The 20417-nt window shown below is 39.7% G+C and overlaps 2 protein-coding genes across 2 annotated transcripts; one reads left to right on the forward strand and one right to left on the reverse strand.

Moving 5' to 3' along the window:
* The first annotated feature begins 407 nt into the window (after positions 1–407).
* On the forward strand, positions 408–9333 carry LOC126376383 (zinc metalloproteinase nas-7-like). The gene is made up of 7 exons (XM_050023708.1): positions 408–600; positions 2368–2538; positions 3753–3899; positions 4702–4857; positions 7838–7971; positions 8585–8670; positions 9276–9333. The coding sequence occupies exons 1-7, from the start codon at positions 408–410 to the stop codon at positions 9331–9333; spliced, it is 945 nt and encodes a 314-aa protein (XP_049879665.1).
* Positions 9334–10617: 1284 nt separating this feature from the next.
* On the reverse strand, positions 10618–14011 carry LOC126375949 (uncharacterized). The gene is made up of 4 exons (XM_050023058.1): positions 13778–14011; positions 12885–12946; positions 12050–12200; positions 10618–10784 (listed from the first exon to the last, which is right to left on the reverse strand). Exons 1-4 carry the CDS (start codon positions 13998–14000, stop codon positions 10699–10701), a joined length of 522 nt encoding a protein of 173 aa, XP_049879015.1. The 5' UTR covers positions 14001–14011; the 3' UTR covers positions 10618–10698.
* Positions 14012–20417: the final 6406 nt, after the last annotated feature.

Consider the following 20417-nt stretch of genomic DNA (forward strand, 5'->3'; position numbering starts at 1 on the left):
TGCTTAAAATTGACGTGTGTTCCATAAATTTTATGCTTGTCGATTACCCGTCCCTTTCCTTTTCGGCGGATAAGAAAATGACAGATATAACTTAAAATAAAATTAGATGGTATTTACAGGAATTAGCACCATTATACGTACAAAATAATTCACAAAAAATGAAGGAAATATACGAAAAGCAAAACCGCCAAGGTTCCCCTTATCGATTACTTTACATATTTTCGCCGGTACATCCTTTATCAGGAAGTAGGAGTAACGACCGAGGCTTGTCGACTTTCGTCTGTTTACCCTATGACAGGTCCCGCGCCGTATAAATATGCGCGACTTTTATTCGAAACCACATACTTTCTTGAGACTTCTGCGTGGCTGGTACTTCTTGAAGAAAAGTATTTTAGGTTTTAAATAAAATGGCGAAATTGTTAGTATCCATAGTAGTTTTATTAGTAGCAGGATTAGTTAGTAGTTTACCAGTAGATGAAGATACTGTAGCTATAGAAGCTGCGGAAAACGACATTGATAACAATATTGATGGTGATGATAATGTGATAGATATCTCGCATTTGGGACCTGAAGCTTACGGCTCGCCGAATAAAGAAAGTGGTAAGACTATTTTAAGTATATTAAATTATATTTTAAGTATATAACGGCCACCCGTGGTCCAGTGGTTGAGCGTTGGGCTCACGATCCGGAGGCCCCGGTTTCGACTTCCGGTGGGGACATATCACAAAAAATACGTTGTGGTCCCTAGTTCGATTAGGACATTACAGGCTGATCACTTGATTGTCCAAAATGTAAGATAATCCGTGCTTCGGAAGGCACGTTAAGCCGTTGGTCCCGGGTATTACTTACTGATGTAAGTGTGTAGTCGTTACATGAGTCATGTCAGGGGCCTATGGCGGTAAAATAACCCTGACACCAGGGTTGATGGGGTTGACAATCCACACGATAGAAGAAGTATATTACATTTTTAAGGGTATGTTTCCCCACTTGCTGATAATCTGACTAGTCAGCAATGTGCCCGATAGTAGCTACGTCTCGAAGTTGGTTAGGTTATTAGGCAGTTATAGCTAATAATAAAATAATTGCGTAATAATAAATAACAGCTCATCTCAGCTTAAATTCTATCAGCACAGCACAGCTCAGCTTAGCATCGGCACAGTACACCACAGCTATACAGTATACAGCCATCAGCGATCTCTGCACGGCAATTGTAACAATATTTAAAATTATAATCTCTTTTCCAGTCGTACTATCACTACTATGAGTGAGTTGAGCTTTTCTTGTGCAGTGTGCAGCTTGTAATTTGTCCGTAATAAAATGAAATCACTTACTATTTTGTATTAAGTGCCTACAATATCATATTCATTTTGAAACATAGCGTGTTAAAGATTCTTAGAAATTAATTCGCATTACCCCACTTAATTTTTATCGCGTTCCTTTCGTATCTTTTAGCCATTAACACGCCGAGCTGTCGATATAAACGTGTTGATGTCAGAGCACGACGATAAAATGTTTGAAGAATGACTGTGGGATCCTAGGTCTGACGGCCCACTTCCTCACTTTCATGATATCTAATGATCTAGTTAACAGCCACAACGTCGAAACTGGTTAATGGAAATGTTTGTTTTTCATCCTGATGTGCATTTTTGGCACATTACAGGAGGTACTAAAGATAAAATAAACGTTAAGCATAACATGAGCTCACGACTATATCCCAATTAGGGTAGTCAGAGTTACACCTCACCGAGCTTTGTATTAGACCAACGTGAAAGGGGGATAATAGTCCTCGTTCTCCTACCAGTAGGAGCACCCAGTAGGAGTAGACGGAAACGGGGAGGTGTCCCCGTTACCTAATAAATGTTAGTACCAATTAAAAAATATATAAACTTCGAAATTTTATCTTCGACTTGTACAATTGACACTTTATTTATAGAACAGAGTAGACTATCTCGACAACAAATCAAACAGTCACGAAATAAAACAACATAGAAAAGTAAAATATTTAAATTATTTTTTCAAAAAATATAGACAAAGGCAAAAGAAAAGAAAAAGGAAGTAAGAAAGAAGAAGAGAAGTTAAAAAGAAGAGAGCCAAAAGTTTTGTCTTAGTTTTGTTCTCTTCTATCGTGTTGTGAGGCGAATTACCAACCTCATCAACCCTGGTGTCAGGGTTATTATTGAACCGCGAAAGGCCCCTGACATGGCTCATGAGTTGTGTTAACAGAACTGTACAACACTACTAACTAAAACTAACTACTAACTGAACTAGTGAGAGTAAAGTACATAACTGACGGACTTCCCCCGTCAAATTTTACGATAAGGCATGAAATAGAAAACATCATTCACCTACTTTTTTAAAATTTTCTAGGAGAGGCAGTATCAAAATGGTCAGAGAACTCCCTAATGAACCCTGAGGAGATGGGAGAGTACGCGGAGGGTGACATCCTTATGCCAGAAGTGTCCACGAGGAACGGAGTGCGTGGTGACACGGCGCGCTGGCCCAATGGCATCATACCCTATGTGATTGAGGGGTATTTCAGTAAGTAACTTACTAGCTAAAAACATAGAATAAACGTTAATACTACGTGCAGCATTGGCAGTCGTTAATAACCATCAATCCGCACTGGGCCCGCGTGATGGTTTAAGGCCCGATCTCTCTATCCATCCATAGGGAAGGCCCGTGCCCCAGCAGTGGGGATGTTAATGGGCTGATGATGATGATGATGATGATGATGACTATGTGTAGAAGGGACACTTTCCTCCCCGCATCGATATTTCATTACCTCACCCCTCCTTTGCTTTTGAGGTTGCGCTCTTTCGAGTGTACTGCCGCCAGATATTTTCAGATCGAACAGAGCATGGTACCCCGCTAGCCAGAATGGTAGTGTGTATGTATATTATATAAGGTATATAGGAGCTCTGTGGCGCAGCGGTAAACGCGCTCGGTCTGCGATTGTTGAAGTTAAGCAACTTTCGCAAAGGCCGGTCATAGGATGGGTGACCACAAAGAAAAAAGTTTCATCTCGAGCTCCTCCGTGATTTAGAAGGCACGTTAAGCCGTTGGTCCCGGCTGCATTAGCAGTCGTTAATAACCATCAATCCGCACTGGGCTTGCGTGGTGGTTTAAGGCCCGTGCCCCAGCAGTGGGGACGTTAATGGTAAAGATGATATTAGGTATCGACGATTCAAAGGTGTTACGTTGGAAGTTGTATATACGCGTCGCGCTGTGTAAACTTCGATAGCGCGTTTCAGGCCATCTGCAGTAGCTAGCAAAATATTTAGGTGGTGCGAGATCTCTTACAGTAGCACCCCTTAAAATACAGTTTTTTTCGTTTAGTTTACGGCCATCGAAGTATAGGTACCTAATTAAATCATTTACAAATGTCGTTTACGGCCACCCGTTAAATGTATGAGTCTTATGTGGCCGCTAAGATGTCTGTGCCCAATCCAGTGACTCCCCTGTAGATTCGGGGCTGCCAGCCAGGGTAGTCCTGTCTTGGCTGATTTTGACGCCTCCTTAAAACGGCGCCCTGTGGCACTCGCACAGCCCTAGGGCCGCCACTGGCCATCTATTTATTATGGGCGGAACTAACTGGTCAAATAGTTGGATCTGCCACAAGTTCGTCGTTTGCCCAAATTGATACCATTGCCAGTTGAAACATTGACTTATGTCCAAAATAATCAAGCCGTGCATGCAAAGAACTTGCTGTTCCTTGTACCAAGCAAGCATAACAACAAAGCCCTTCTTTCCAGATCAACAGCAACGTGACATGATAATGAAGGCGATCGCCGACTACCATCGTCTGACATGCCTCCGCTTCGTGCCCTATAATGGTCAGCAGGACTACCTCACTATCCGAAGTGGGAATACCGGCTGTTGGTCCAGTGTTGGCCGTATTGGTAAGGCACTTTGTTTTGTCAGTCTTTGTAATAAAGACGAAGTAGGTAAGCATATTTTTGGCCGGCCGATTGGCCGTATTGGTGATTGGCAGTATTGTAGATTTACAATACTTAAGTGATGTCAAAAAATAAGTACTTAATCATGTTAATCACATACATACATACATACATAAACTCACGCCCGTAATCCCTAATGGGGTGGGCAGAGCCACAAGTAATCAAAGACAACTTGCAGCCACTTGTTAATCACGCTTCAAGGAATTTCAAAAAGAAATGTAACATTTATGAATATGGTCGAAGAATATCAGTAATAATTTACCGCAGACCACAAGTACGTAGACGTGTTTCTCCTTTAACTAAGTTTAGTGCTATTTATTGGTGATTAGTTGTGGATTTAGACATTTTGGACTAATTGTTTCAGTGCCTAACTTTACCAGCTGAAATAGATATAAATGGTAGCAATCAAATTAAAGGAATTGTGAATTCAGTGGGTGTAAATTTTTTATGGTATTGAAAAAATAATGAGTTAAACTTAGTACAGTAGCAATATAAAAGGGTTACTTTTACAAATCCTTGGACAAGACGCAAAATAAAAGTTCATCACTCATTCTGAAAATTATGACGCGATTTTTGATTGTTTATTTTACGTCTATATCAAATTTTGTTAAAGTTTTTACTGGTTCCCATCTATGGTCTCCTGGTACTTCCAAGTCAGTACACCAAGTTACTCCAATAGCCATATCTTCCACAATGGTACCCGTCCTGAATCTTCTATAATGGTAATCCTCACTTTTCTCTCTAGGTGGTCGTCAAGAAGTGAATCTCCAGGCCCCAGGGTGCGTCTCTAAGAAAGGAACGGTTCTTCATGAGCTTCTTCACGCCATCGGATTCATGCATGAGCAGAGCCGTCCAGAACGAGACGACTTCGTCGACATTCGCTATCAGAATATCAAACCTGGTAAGGAGTTATATCTTGTTCTTTGACTTACGTTTTTGTCTTGCCTGATCTTTCTAAGATTTACCAGAGTAAGATAAGTAGCATTAGATGTTTAAAGGAGATTGTCTTTACATTGGCGTTTGTACCATCCGGGTTGTGGTTTTGGATTGTTGTCAAAATTAGTCTTGATTTTTTGGATTATTCATTGTCAAATCTGCTGAGCACGGTGATTTTTGAACGATATTCCTTAGCAGAATTACCATCTGCTGTGCCTTCGTTGTAAGCATCGTTTTCGAGACTGACAATGAATCTACAACCTACTCATCGCTCCTTCATGCAAGACTAAAGTTGTTCTTGTTGCTATGTCGGCATTTTATATAGATCAGATACGATTAGGGCAGAAGTCGAAATGGACTCGCTTAGCTGTCTTTTTATCACTCCATTTCGGGGACAAGTTGCAATCATCGTGATGACTTCTCGCAGCACGCATGCAACTTTTGTCGACATTCGCGACTACAACATTATTAGGTATGGTCAGAAGACGTTTCTCTATGCTTGCAGTCTTCGGTACCCCCTGAACCTTCATGTTATGCCTCCGCCTTTTGGGATCGTGTAATGAAGATAATACGTCGAGAATTATTGCGTTGGAATCCGCAAAAAATGTACCAGAAGATGTAAGTTTTATGGAGTTACCTTCATCAAAAATGACTTTTTTGAGTGTCAGCCGGCTGGTATTCTGCTGTGGAGTTCTGTATTTTAAACTGTGATGCTCTGCATATTTCTGGTTATCCTCGACACCGTAGTAAAACGGGAGTCCATTATTTTGGTGTTGATTAAACAACAAGTGCACAGAAAACAGTAAATTAGAAAGGAGTAGTCCATACGGCACCCACTGACATAATTTGATCAGTTTCGTTATTGTCTGCTTGTCATATTTTTTTTTTAATTTAGAAAGATTAAAGCCAGTTTGAAAAACTGCATGTTCAGTTTTCATTTTACTTAATTTATGGAAAACTAATCTCTGCGCTCCATATTGGTTCGGCCAAGGCATTTGCGACATATCTACAATAAATAAGTCACGTTAAAAAAAACAAACATAAATAGTTTCTCAGCAAAGTTTTAAGCTAAAGTTGATAAAAAATAGTTTCACCTTTAATGGAAATAGGTAAATAATTTCTCTTCAAATATAATAAGATAGGCAAACACGTGGTCGATTAAGTTTTTCTTTGTCGTTTGTGATGCGGAAAATCTACAATACGTCACGCCAACAAGGAAAAGAAAACATAATGGTAAAGCTTCCGGAAACGGAGCATGGAGAAAAGGAAATGGATTTCTTGCTTTAGCATTGATTCCTATCTTGGGATTGTGTTCATTCCAACGCATAACATAACAAATCACCAAAGAGCAACACAATGACGTGTTACACCTTCCTGCTCCGCGAAAAGTGGCAGAAAATGTTGTATTGACAACTAACGACATGGCTTTTTTTATTAAGTACCTTTGATGGGTTTGCTCTTGGCTCCAGACTTGCCCGAAGGCATTGACGAGGCCTAAGATGGAGCTCGCCCAGAAGGTGCCTGTTCACTCTGGCCTTGAAAGCAGCCGGGTTATATGCATTCGGAAATACAGAAGACAGCAGAGAATTCCACTCCCTAGCAGTACGCGTAATGAAGGACGATGCGAAGCGCTTTGTGAGAATAGTTGGGATATCCACCAAATAGGGATGGAACCCGGCCGTACGTCTGGAAGTCTGAAGATAAAAGGGGGATGGTGGAATGAACTCGTGTAGATCGCGGGCACACTCCCCGAATTGCAGCCTGTAGATGTCATTTCTTGCTTTAGCATTGATTCCTATCTTTTAACTGCGTTCAGTCCAACACATAACATAGGTAACAAGCAACACAATGTGAAATCTTCCCGCCTGGCGTGGTAGAAAACGTTGTATCGACAACTAACGCTATGGCTACTCCCCACCGGTCCGGTGACCATATGACTTATACATCAACGGGTCATTCGGTCAAATCCACCAGGATCCGCCAGAGGTCCGCGTTGCTCTATGGTCAGAAAATCATTGTTTGTTTAAAGCAATTTGTAAAAGTTGAAGCTTCGATTCGTAGTCGTTCAAGCGTAGTCATGTTATACCAACTTTAGAACCCTATCGCATTATCATATTTAAAATTTAGTGAGACTTGCAGTTCAATTTGTCAAAAAAGTTAAAGTGACATGGTACTAAAGTTTATATGGCTCCTGATTGTCCACATAGGGATTTCTACTCTCCTTCGTTCATACAATTATAGACGGCGATACGGCTCACCTATCATGGTTGGTCTAGCAGAAAGCTCGGCGAGTTGTGGATACTTAGGTTATATCTTGCGATGGATGTACCTCTGACTATCCCAATTAGTCATGAGCTTATGTTTTTTTTTAAAGTAGGTAATGTATTTACAAGAAGGTAATGTATTTTTTAAGCTCTATGCAGATCTATTATAATCGCCGCTTTATGCCACAGTTTACTTCTAAAATCAATTTAAATACAAATTCAAAATATCTTTATAGGTAATCAGTATACTATCAATACAGGGTGTCAGTGACCCCGTAACGAAAACTTGGGGGAATGATTCAGACCGTGATTCTGAGTCGATATCAAGTGGAATTTTCCATCGGAAAATTAATTAAAGTTTTAGTGGTTTTTATGTATTTTCAGTTGCATACTTTTGCGACGGAAATTTCCACTTGATATCAATTCAGAATCATGGTTTGAATCGTCCCTCAATTTTCGTTACGGTGTCTCTAACAACCTGTATAGTGTGTAGTATTTGTCTAGAGTTGAGATGTTTAAGCGCCTCTGCGGGCTTAGCACCGTAAGCGCGCGATTCTTTCTCGCCTCGATATACGACATACGCACAGAAAGAGACAGATGATGTCTGTCGCGGCGAGAAAGAGTCGCGTGCTTACGGTGCTAGGCCCGCAGGAGTCATTAGAAGATATTGCTTCTCTTCAGGTTCGGAGAACAACTTCAAGAAGGCTTCCAGGGACGGCACAGACGACTTCGGGGTCGGGTATGATTACAACAGCGTCATGCATTACTCAGAGTATGCCTTCTCCAGGAACCAACAGAAAACCATTGAGCCCAAGGTAATGTTTATAAACCTGCTGTCTCCTTCTATCGTGTGGGTTGTGGAGTCCCGTGATCATGGCACTTGCAACAGCGTTGAAATATCGGGGGTCCCATATGCCTGATTTTAATGCGGTAAGAACCTGGTATTATGTGTCTTCATCACTTAGCTATAACTGCTTAATAACCTAACCAACTTCAAGACGTAGCTACTATACTTATCAGGCACATTGCTGCCTAGTCAGATTATCAGCAAGTGGGGAAACATACCCTTAAAAATGTAATATTATACTTCTTCTATCGTGTGGATTGCCAACCCCATCAACCCTGGTGTCAGGGTTGTTACTAAACCGCCATAGGTCCCTGACATGGCTAATGTAACGACTACTTACTTACATCAGTAATTAGTAACCGGGACCAACGGCTTAACGTGTCGTCCCAAGCATGGGTCATCTAGTTTCCGACAATCAGGTGATCAGCCTGTAATGTAACCAAACTAGGAATCACAAAGTTATTTTTGTGATTTCCCCACCGGGATTCCAACCCGGGGCCTCCGGATCGTGGGGCCAACGCTCAACCACTGGACCGCGGAGGCCGTTATTTGAATTGGGTTAATTAAAATGGTGTTTACAGGTTGGAGGTGTGACGTTGGGGCAAAGGGAGGGCCTCAGTAGAGGTGATGTGAAGAAGGTGAACAATATGTACAATTGTAAGAAAGAGTGAGTATAATCTTAAATACGTAAGAGCGAATGTTCTTATAACACCCAAATCCCATTGCATAAACTACCGTGTCTGGAAATCTCGGCCTTATGAGGTTGTTTATAGCAGACGTGGTAGCGCCGTGGTGGTGGTACAGTCATAAGCAATATCATGTATCCACTTTAGAACCCTGTCGCACTATCATATTTGACATTTAATGAGACTTACGGTTTAATTTGTCAAAAAAGTTAATGTGACATGGTCTCAAAGTGTATACATTAGTACTCGTGACCGTACAGGGTATAGTAGATAAAAGAGTCAAATATTATGTACAATCCGGAACTAGAAGTTTACAATTATACATTTTTCTTTTTGACCATTCTACCATTTAATTGTAACACAAAATCCCTCGATTCGGGGTATATCAGCAACGTGTTTTTATTTCGCTTCAAGTTCGACATTATACTAATGTATTTAAATATTATTCGATATTATTCCTAGAGGTACTAATAATGAATTTAAATATTATTCGACATTATTCCTAGAAGTACTAATAATGTATTTAAATATTATTCGACATTATTACTAGAAGTACTAATGTATTTAAATAATATTTTTTCCACAGAGAGCCACAAAACGGTTGGGTGGGTGCAATCTGGCAAAACTTCTTTGGGCAGAAGTAATATTAGTGTACTTTTAATGTCTATCACAAATCCAAAGATCTGTTAATTTTATAATGTGTGCTAGTCTTTCCATGTTTTTGTATTTGCTTAGATAATGTCTTAGAGAATAAAGCTTTTGAAAATGACACCTTTCTTTTATTAACTGCATTACATAACGTATCATCACGCCTGAATCCCCGAAGGGGTTGGCAGATGTGCAAAGTTGTACACCTACTGTTTGAGTCGAATGTTTGCGTCGCTAGTAATAGCGAGCCTATTGACATTAATCGGGTAAAAATCCTGGAAACTACACCACCACTGTACTGTAGATTTGCTGCAAATGGTATTAAGTAGTTGATATCGGACAAACCACCCTAACCACCACCACCGAAACTAGTTATTAACTAAATTGGCAATAATCCAGCCTGTACACAATGCTTTGCGGCTGAGCGATGAAATCGGGTTCCGATGTTAATGTACGGAGAAGCTGTTAGGGGAGAGAGGTCCGGCCAGTTGTAGGTACTGTGCACGTGCCGATCAAGCCCCTGGTCTATACCAGGGGCTTAATCGAACCTATGTTCGCACTCCTGGGCCGCGCGCTGTGGGATGCAGGAGCTGTGGAGCCAATCAAAACACATTCTCTAATGCTGTATCGCAACTTACACAAACTTCCTTCTAATGCAGTATCGCAACTCACACAACCTCTCCTAATGCAGTACCACAACTTACACAACCTCTCCTTCTAATGCAGTATCGCAACTTACACAAACTTCCTTCTAATGCAGTATCACAACTTACACAACCTCTCCTTCTAATGCAGTATCGCAACTTACACAAACTTCCTTCTAATGCAGGATCGCAACTTACGCAACCTCTCCTTCTAATGCAGTATCGCAACTTACACAAACTTCCTTCTAATGCAGGATCGCAACTTACACAACCTCTCCTAATGCAGTACCACAACTTACACAACCACTCCTTCTAATGCAGTATCGCAACTTACACAACCTCTCCTTCTAATGCAGTATCGCAACTTACACAACCACTCCTTCTAAAGCAGTATCGCAACTTACGCAATCCCTCCTTCTAATGCAGTATCGCAACTTACACAAACTTCCTTGTAATGCAAGATCGCAACTTAAACATTCCGTAGTTAGTAACCTCACGCTACTGCTTCATCTCTGCCTACTTATTCTTCCTCATAACTACAGTGAATAAATGTGAATGTATGTGTGTGTGCGTGTGTGAGTGTGAGTGAATGAGATTGTGGCCAAAGGAAAACCCATTTTTATGCATGCAAATTAAACTTTTTATTGAATAACTTATTTAGAATGTTCATTTATTTAGCCGGATAATATAGTCGGAATGTTATCAAAGTAAACATTATCATTCGGTGTTTTCATATTTTTCAATTTCTTTTTCCATCAAGCATTTCAAGAATTGATAAGCTCTCTCACATTTGCAGGATTCATCTGGAAATAGCGGAGATAAATATTGATTAAATATTTTACATTATAATATTGTTGTTGAAGCGTTCTTATGCCTAAGATTCACTTATTTACCTAGTTAAGGCCTTATAATTTTTATAAATTTTGTATCTTTATTGAAATACAATTATTCTTTTATAATAATAATATAATGTGATTCGTTAGGCTTTTACGTCATGGTCGGTGTGATACTTTCCAGAAGTAATTTGACGCGATTTACCGCTTTAATGGTGCTTATTCCAGTACAGTCATGAGCAATATGATGTACTCACTTTAGAACTCTGTCGCACTATCATATTTGACATTTAATAAGACTTACGGTTTAATTTGTCAAAAAAGTTAATGTGAAGTGCATACATATTAGTACTCGTGACTGTACACACCGTCTAATTTTATATTAAGTTATACCTGTCATTTTCTTATCCACCGAAAAGGACATAGACAGATAATATAATCAGTAGGCACAGGACACAGAGAGACAGGCATAAAATGTGTGGAACACTTTATATTTATTTATTCGTAGTTTTATACATTTTATATTTACCAATAACCAGACAGAATTAAGTTGACAGCAATGGCAAACGGGTTGCATAACAGCGCGATGCGCGATGCCTATTTTATTTGCACTGGTTACTTATTCATTTAAAAATGAACAGTTGTCAATAATCCGTCCCTTTTCTTTTCGGACGTTGTTTGCGCGGATTCAGCGCCATATTGGCTCCGATTCCTGCAAACATCTCCTATTTTTAAGTTATACCTGTCATTTTCTTATCCGCCAAAAAAGAAAGGGACGGATAAAAGATAGATATAAATATTATGGAACAATGAGCTCGTCAATCTTAGACAGCGTTGTTGCCAGTCGGCGCCCAACTGGGCACCCTCAGGCCTGATGTCTTTTTTTGCGCTGAAGTGTTCAGCGCTCTCCATTTCTGCGGCCAATAACATAACATACATACATAGCCTATATACGTCCCACTGCTGGGCACAGGCCTCCCCTCAATCAACCGGAGGGGGTATGGAGCATACCACGCTGCTCCAGTGCGGGTTGGTGGAGGTGTTTTTATGGCTAACAGCCAGGACTGGCTTAACGTGCCCTCCGAAGTACGGAATCATTTTACTTTTTCGGAAAATTAGGTGATTCAAGCCTGAAAAGTCCTTACCAAACAAAGGACAGTCTCATAAAGTGATTTCGACAATGTCCCCATCGGGAATCGAACCCGCGGCCAATAAGTCATGTCGAAAAAAGTTACCTCTCGCAGCACACGTGGTGGCCATCTCCTCTAAGTCATCCATGACTTTCCCTCCTCGTTCTCCAGCGAAGACCGACGCTGTCTGAACCGGGTTATAAATCCCATCTTCTGAAGCCACCATCGTGTTCTCCAACACGCAACGAAGGAAGCACTGAAAATAATATCAGATTGCATTTAGCACCGGGAGCCTTCAGCGTTCCCCGCTTGTCCGGGTAATAGGCATCGTTACGTCATAAAAAAATTGCTTCGGTCTTCTTGTATCGTGTGGGTTGTGAGATGAATTACCAACCTCACTAACCCTAGTGCCAGGGTTATTATTGAGTCGCCAAAGGCCCCTGACATGGCTCACGTAACGATTACTTACTTTAGTAGTAGTAAGTAGTAACCGGGACCAATGGCTTAACGTGCCTTCCGAAGCACGGATCATCTTACTTTCTGACGTTCAGGTGATTAGCCTGTAATGTCCTAACCAAACCAGGGATCACAAAGTGATTTTTGTGATGTCCCCACCGGAACATCGTAAGCCCAGCGCTCAACCACTGGATCACCAGAGGCCTGTGGTTCGGTGAAGTGTGGGTACTTAGTTCATATTGCGATGGATGTACCTCTGATTACCCAAATTGGGATACAGTCACGAGCTTATGTTAGGTACGTTAAAAAAACTTGTTACTTAATCAATTATAACTACGGTCACGAGTACTAATATGAATGCACTTTGAAACCATGTCACATTAACTTTTTTGACAAACTAAACCGTAAATCTCATTAAATGTCAAATATGATAGTGATACAGGGTTCTAAAGTGCCGTACGTGTAAAATAATCAGTTCAATTACCTTAGGTGTTTTATCGGTTTCATCTGGAAAACTACCGCTATCGTTCAGCGCTTGAAGGTATGCTGAAAAATATTACAATTATGAAAATAAAACAAAATAATAGAATGCAGCGTATTTTTAATACGTGGGAGTGGGAGTGGAATTCTCTGCCGTCTTCTGTATTTCCGAATGCATATAACCCGGGTGCTTTCAAGGCCAGAGTGAGCAGAAACCTTCTGGGCGAGCTCACTCCATCTTAGGCCTCGTCAATGCTTTCAGGCTACTCCGGGGCCAAGAGCAAACCCATCAAAGGTAAAAAAAAAACCGCTTAAACTCAAACAATCTACCTACTCATACTTATCTACTATGTTTAAGACTAAACAATGAAACTGTAACTATCTTTTAAAATTGCTGTGCCAATCCGGGTCCATATGTGTTACTAATCTCATGTTACCAACTTTCTACCAGGTGGAATGCAATCAATTATCTTCTTCTTCTATCGTGTGGGTTGTGAGGCGGAATACCAACCTCATCAACCCTTGTGTCAGGGTTATTATTGAGCCGCCAAAGGCCCCTGACATGACATGCTCATGTAACGACTACTTATTTACATAAGTAAGTAGTAACCGGGACCAACGGCGTAACGTGCCTTCCGAAGCACGGATCATCTTACTTTTTGGACAATCTGGTGATCAGCCTGTAATGTCCTAACCAAACTAGGGAAAACAAAATGATTTTTGTGATATGTCCCCACGGGCATTCGAACCCGGGACCTCCGGATCGTGAGCCCAACGCTCGACCACTGGACCACGGAGGCCGTTATCAATGATGTGAATATAATGTATAGAATATCAATGATATGATTATGAAAAGCGTAAACGAGAAAAAACCTTACGACACAACTGCTTACTTACACATTTCAATTCTAAAGGTATCGTTGCAATCAGCCATAACAGCCAATGGGTCTACTTTCATGTCATCCTGGTTCATTTTATCATTCATATTCATATTTGATCCCATATCCATCTTCATGTTATCACTGTTATTAATATCCCTATTATTTTCTTGTGGCTTTGCACATTTTGTCAAAGAACATGCTAACAGCACGAAGGTGAATGTAAAAATTGGCTTCAACATTTTCTGTTACCCTGGTACTGTCACAGTAGATTATTATGTTTGTTTGGAGGCTTTTTATACCAGTATCCGCAATATCCGTATCGAATTGCAGGAGTTAGTAACATTTTTCTTTGTTTTTATGTTTCCTTCCTTTTTGTAACGTAACTTAAGCTCACAAGTCCCAATTGGGATTTTCAGAGGTACATCCATCACAAAATGTATTTATTTTTACCAGTCTCATTTTGTCTTTACGAACAGACAATAAAAAATAATGAGAGTTGTTTGTTTTTTTTCTGTACTGTATACTATACTATATATACTCCACCACGTTGCTCCACTGCGGGTTGGTGGAGTGGGCGAGTTGAACTGAAACATAATATAATTTCTTATCTATGTTTTCTGGGCTATCACGGATTTTCCAGTTTAGCCTGGAAGTATTGTATTTTTCTTTGATATCATCAATCAATAAATAAATCATCATCATTTTGATATAAATGTTGCAAACCATACCCTAGCATTATCCCGTTTTTTCACTGGGTCCGCTTACCTAACCTGAAGATTTGACAGGTCCGGTTTTTTAAAGAAGTCTGACCTTCCAACCCGCGAAGGGAAAACCAGCCCAATACAGGTTAGGTCACATACCTCCGAAAACGCATTTCTCGGGAACGTGGGTTTCCTCACGATGTTCATCCTTCATCGCTGTGCACGTGATAATCATTTATGATCCAGACATGAATTCGAAAACAAATTCGACAATCATTGCTTTAGGCCTGTGCTGGATTCGCAGCTGCGACCTCAAAGTGAGAGACAAGCGTTCTACCAACTGAGCTACTTCGGCTCAAATGTAATGTATGTGTATGTATGTAATAAATGTTGCAAACCACTAACAATAATTGCACAAATCTGCTTAAACGATAGTAACTAGTGAGAATTGAAATCGCTGCAATTTTCAGCAATTCCCATAATGAACAGTTCTACCATTATTTAAGTGCATGCACTGAATGACATTGGGGATGCACCAATGTCATTATCACGTGACATGGTCATACCCCGGACACTCCATAACGAAAAATCTTACCATGTGCCGTACAACGCATGAGTGTGGGCGAGACAGACAGCATGCCCTCTCTTCCTTACATTTTAGCGGCCATTTAAGACTAAATTAAGACTCAGAGGGGGTGAAGTCGGCGCCCGACACGATAGCGCGGGGCTGACATCATCATCATCATCAGCCTATTAACGTCCCCACTGCTTGGGCACGGGCCTTCCCTATGGATGGATAAGGAGATCGGGCGTTAAACCATCACGCGGGCGCAGTGCGGATTGATGGTTATTAACGACTGCTAATGCAGCCGGGACCAACGGCTTAACGTGCCTTCCGAAGCACGGAGGAGCTCGAGATGAAAACTTTTTTTGTGGTCATCCATCCTATAACCGGCCTTTGCGAAAGTTGCTTAACTTCAACAATCGCACACCGAGCGCGTTTACCGCTGCGCCACCGACCTCCTCTGACATCGGGGCTGACAATTACCGTTATATTCGTGTTTTTCTTTTTAAAATAGAATATAAATTGTTTAGAACAACATTATTGCACAAAATAAGAGAAATACAAATATGCTTACTTAAAACTAAAAATGTGCTTATATTCTAAATAGATTACAGGAGTTGTACTGGGGTCCCGAAACTAGGCAGTGCCTGAATCTTAAGGAACCAGTTTTTTTTTTAAAAGCTTGTCTTAATATTACTTAAGGGTCCTGTTATATATTAAATTACAGGGTAATCACATAAAATAAAAACTGCATACTCAATTTGCATTGATGTCATTGCAATAGGACTCCGGAACCATCAAGTTTCATTTCAATGGGAAATCGTTAGTTCGTGTTTGGAATTCGGATAGCAACTACGTTTTGTATATTAATTCTAATACATTTTCTTTAAATAAATCTTTTTAGCGTAAATAAAATTGTTTTTTTAAAAAACATCACCTGACCCGCCCCGTAATAGTCCGCTTGCCTAACCTGAAGATTTGACAGATCCGGTTTTTTACAGAAGCGACTGCCTGTTTGACCTACCAAACCCCGAAGGGAAAACCAGCCCAATACAGGTTAGGTTACATACCTCCAAAAATGCATTTCTCGGGAATGTGGGTTTCCTCACGATGTTTTCCTTCACCGCTAAGCACGTGATAATCATTTATGATCCAAACATGAATTCGGAAACAAATTCGACAATCATTGGTTTAGGCCTGTGCTGGATTCGAACCTACGACCTCAAAGTGAGAGGCAAGCATTAACCAACTGGGCTACCGCAGCTCTACTTTACTTTTGTATACTGAATAGTATACAGGTTATTTATGCTATTGCTAAGTACATTCGAATATTCTAACCTGATTTGATTACTCATGTTAAAATGTTTATTTACATTAGTTTATGTTTAAAATGCATTGCCTGAGTGCTTGTTGATATCAGTACAATTTTGTAGAAACTTCAAAACGCAATGTTTATATTTCTAATTTCAATAATCGTAATTTTATCCAAATACATGTTAGCATAAACAGTGTTGCAAAGAGGTGTTAACAGTATTGGTGTTCCAGTTGTTTATTTGTTTCAATATCTTGTTATGGCACGTACCTAATATTAGCAATGACTGTAGTACACCAGCTTGCTTGTCAAACGGGGAGCGCCAGTTCGACCCCCGGTACGGGACTCCTACCAAAGAGTTATTAACTTATCTTAAGTGCAGTTTACACAATTAGCTCCACCTATCGTGTTCTCGTTGAAGTGTGAGTACTTAGATAATTTTGCGATGGATGACTACTCCTATTTTGACATATACAGCTTATGTCATATTCTCTTATTATAATTGCTAAGTTTGTTCAAGATATAACAAATTACATAAACTTCATAGAATAATCCTTTAGCTGCTATATTTAAGGCCCTTGTAATAGGGGGAAACTCTTGCCATTAACCGAGGACAAATCCTGTAAACCACGTGATATGAATTATCTATGATCATAACATGAATTCAAACTCATAAAGTCGATTTTAGCGGTTTAGAGCCCGCGCTTTCGAACACGTGGTATTATTATAAATTCAAAATTGAGTTTTATTTGTTTCTTCCGATGTCACTTGTTCTGTTTTGTGTAAGTTTTTACGAAGTAATTAATGTTTTTTCTTTCTTTAAAAAACTATTATACTAATGAGACAGAGTAACTCTTTTAAAGTTGGAACTTTTACATTAAAACAAACTAGATTTATGCTTTAATTCATCTTTATAGGTTACATATTTGTGCAGCAGATAAATGTATTAATTACATTGTGATTTGCCTACAGTATTAATGATAAATGTAAGTACATTGGTAACCTGAGCCTTTACTAGCCTGTGCGTTCGTCATAGGAATTTAATCTCTATTGTAACTCATAGACGGCCCTTGTCCCTCGGCGTCGTAACCTTCCATCTTCTCTTCTCTATCATTAATCTCATTCTCCCCTTTTCCTTTGTATCTGTCTTCGTTCTTTTCCATTCCTTGGTTCAAATCTTCACCTCTTTGACTCCCTTTGCTTTCATAATCATCATCATTGTTCTGATGATTCTCTTGGTAATGATCATCTTGCTCTCTCTGTCTGTTTTCCATATTGTCTCTATTGTCATTGTATCTTTGTTCTGATTCGTTGTTGAAATCGTCACGTTGTCCTTCGCGATATTCTTGTTCTTTGTCGTAATTTTCTTGGTTCTTTTCGGCTGTTTTGTTTCTGTGTATGAAATAATACAAAGTATGTAATTGTTATTTATTATAATATAGGTATACACAACTCTCAATCTCCCTATCCATCCATAGGGAAGGCCCGTGCCCCTGCAGTGGGGACGTTAATGGACTGGTGATGAAGTATACACAACAACGTAACATAGCATCACGCGTGTATCCCCGTAGGGGTAGGCAGAGGTGTATATTAAACGGGGGGATAGTATCAGCGTAACGTTAAGGGATGATTCAGACCATGATTCTGAGTTGATATCAAGTGGAAATTTCCGTCGTAAAAGTATGGGTCTGAAAATTATTAAAAAAAAAACACTCAATTTCTCACACTGCATGTCTCCTTATCACGCAGGTCAGATGGAAGAAATCTCTTTTTAGAGATAAGCTTACCTGTACTGTCTGTTTTCTTTGTATGTTTCTTTCTGTCTTGTATTGTGTACAAATATTTTTTTATTAATTTTTTGACTAGAAATTCCACTTGATATCAACTTAGAATCATGTTCTGAATCATCCCCAAAGTTTTGTTACTGTGCACGGTGCTCTTAACACCCTGTATACACCCACTTCTCGCTAGCTAAGTCACTCACCTGTTCTCTTGATCGTCTTCAAATTTTTGCTGGCCCTTCTCTCCTTCTCCCTGCCAATACTGTCCTTCCTCATTCATCTTCTCCTGGTCGGAACTATCAGTCGTATAGTTAGGCATGTCTACTTCCATCGAGTCAGGGGATCTGGCTCTACGCACATGGCAGTTGGTGAATGCTGAAAATAGTGGTCGACCCAACTGTGTTAGTGAAACTACACTTCAGATAAATGAATAACTCTTTGGTGCAATTCCGGTAGGTATTGGCGTGTTCATGATACTAAGGGTGGTATTAGTAAACTAATCTCAGCTTGAAGACTGCCTTCAAGCATAGAATAAGGAATAATACTACGTATAGAACGACAACTCTCCGCTCTCCACCAGCGGCTGAGCTATCAGAAATCAGAATCATTTATTCAACGTAATTATCATGGATAAACTTGTTGAAGGTCAATGTAACATTTTTGAATTTACGTCATTTCACAAGGTGTTATGGCTGAGGAGAAGAAATGACAAGAAACTGCAACAGCAACACATCTTTTAAAAACCAATGAGGATATACATTACAAGTTATTTAATAACTAGAGGAACACATTCAATACCAGACATTTTTATCATTTAGGTAGTCATTAATCTTATAATAAGCTTTTTTACATAAAGTAAGCTTCACGTGAGCTTTAAATTTATTTTCTGACAAATTTAAAATATTATCTGGTATTTTATTGTAAAAACGTATACATAACCCCAAAAAAGATGAATTTAATTTACTTAATCTAGAATTTTGAATAGCAATTTTATGTTTATTTCTTGTATTGTAAGTATGCCTTTCACAGTTTCTCGGAAGGAGAGATAAGTTTTTACGTACATACATAATGTTTTCATATATATATTGACTTGCGACCGTCAGTATATTTATTTCTTTAAACAGCTCCCTCAAAGAGTCCCGACAACGCAGCTTATAAATAGCGCTATGTTTTACCTCACCCCCCTCTAACACAGTTTAGACTTCTATCGTATGGCGACAGACGTCACACACACAGATGCGCGTGTGCGAAACACCAATGTGTGCTGTTTGTGTAAAACGGGGTTGTTTGTGTGATGTCCAGGGTATGCCTCAAGATCGTGTCAATGTGACAATTCTTATATAAAATCAGGGACAGGGACACCCTCAACTGAGATTCGGTTATTGATACCATCCTAATAGAGATATTTAAAAAAAATCTTACCAACAACTGCTAGAAGAAGAGTCAGACTTACTCGAACGGAGAACATTTTGCTTCTCAGTACAGAGTATCGACTCTATCCACATTTTATACAGAAGTCTCGTGAAGACAACGTGTTATTAAGTTCTTTTAATTGTAGACAAAATTGTGCACATGACACAAATTTTCTGATACCAAACACGCGATGCTGTAAGTCAAGTAACATTATAGAAGATAGTTGGTAATTGTGCTTATTTACATATCTAGTCAATCGATGTATGATTTGGGATGAATATAAACGTGTAAACATGCTGCTTGTAAATAATATATTAAGGTGTATAACGTAGAACCTTTGCCCAGGGATACGGGTGAATACCTCAACGGTTGCAGAGGCGGAGATGGGAGCTATCGGTACGGCAATGCAGGACGGAAGGGACAAGTCACAAGAACTGTAATCTGGAACCTGACAGAGAGCAGCAGTAACTGTCAGTACTATTCAGAGGTGGAGGACAGGACTTCTAGTACGGCTTTGAAATAAACTACCCTAGACGCCGTCCTACTCGCGTCAGATTGAGTACTGCGGGGCGGAAGGCAAGAGGGAAACCACTGCCCTATTATTCCCTAAAAAAGTAAGTAGCATTATCCATGCTACTTACTTTTACACCGACAAGAGCGTGGCTCTTAAATTAGTGATGGTGAAATAATATATCGACAGAAATGGATAAGTCTAAATTTTTGGTCTTTAAATAGCAATGTTCAAATTTCTGTAGAGATATTTAGACCAGGGTTAGTGAGGTCGATTGTTGAACTCATAATGCATTATAAAGTATTATCAGGAGATGTTACCGAGTAAGGTGACTTATATATATTATAATACTGTATCCCTATGTATGTACTTA

The sequence above is a fragment of the Pectinophora gossypiella genome, chromosome 20 (genome assembly GCF_024362695.1).
Source record: "Pectinophora gossypiella chromosome 20, ilPecGoss1.1, whole genome shotgun sequence".
In the NCBI taxonomy this organism is placed as follows: domain Eukaryota; kingdom Metazoa; phylum Arthropoda; class Insecta; order Lepidoptera; family Gelechiidae; genus Pectinophora; species Pectinophora gossypiella.

Excerpts from the sequence above, each read along its gene's own strand:
- LOC126375949 (XM_050023058.1), bottom strand. The coding sequence starts at position 14,000 with ATGTTGAAGCCAATTTTTACATTCACCTTCGTGCTGTTAGCATGTTCT. Across the intron at positions 12,947-13,777 it reads TACCTTTAGAATTGAAATGT|CATACCTTCAAGCGCTGAAC; the intron begins GTAAGTAAGCAG and ends AATATTTTTCAG. Across the intron at positions 12,201-12,884 it reads AAACCGATAAAACACCTAAG|TGCTTCCTTCGTTGCGTGTT; the intron begins GTAATTGAACTG and ends TATTATTTTCAG.
- LOC126376383 (XM_050023708.1), top strand. The coding sequence starts at position 408 with ATGGCGAAATTGTTAGTATCCATAGTAGTTTTATTAGTAGCAGGATTA. Across the intron at positions 3,900-4,701 it reads GTCCAGTGTTGGCCGTATTG|GTGGTCGTCAAGAAGTGAAT; the intron begins GTAAGGCACTTT and ends TTTTCTCTCTAG. Across the intron at positions 4,858-7,837 it reads CTATCAGAATATCAAACCTG|GTTCGGAGAACAACTTCAAG; the intron begins GTAAGGAGTTAT and ends GCTTCTCTTCAG.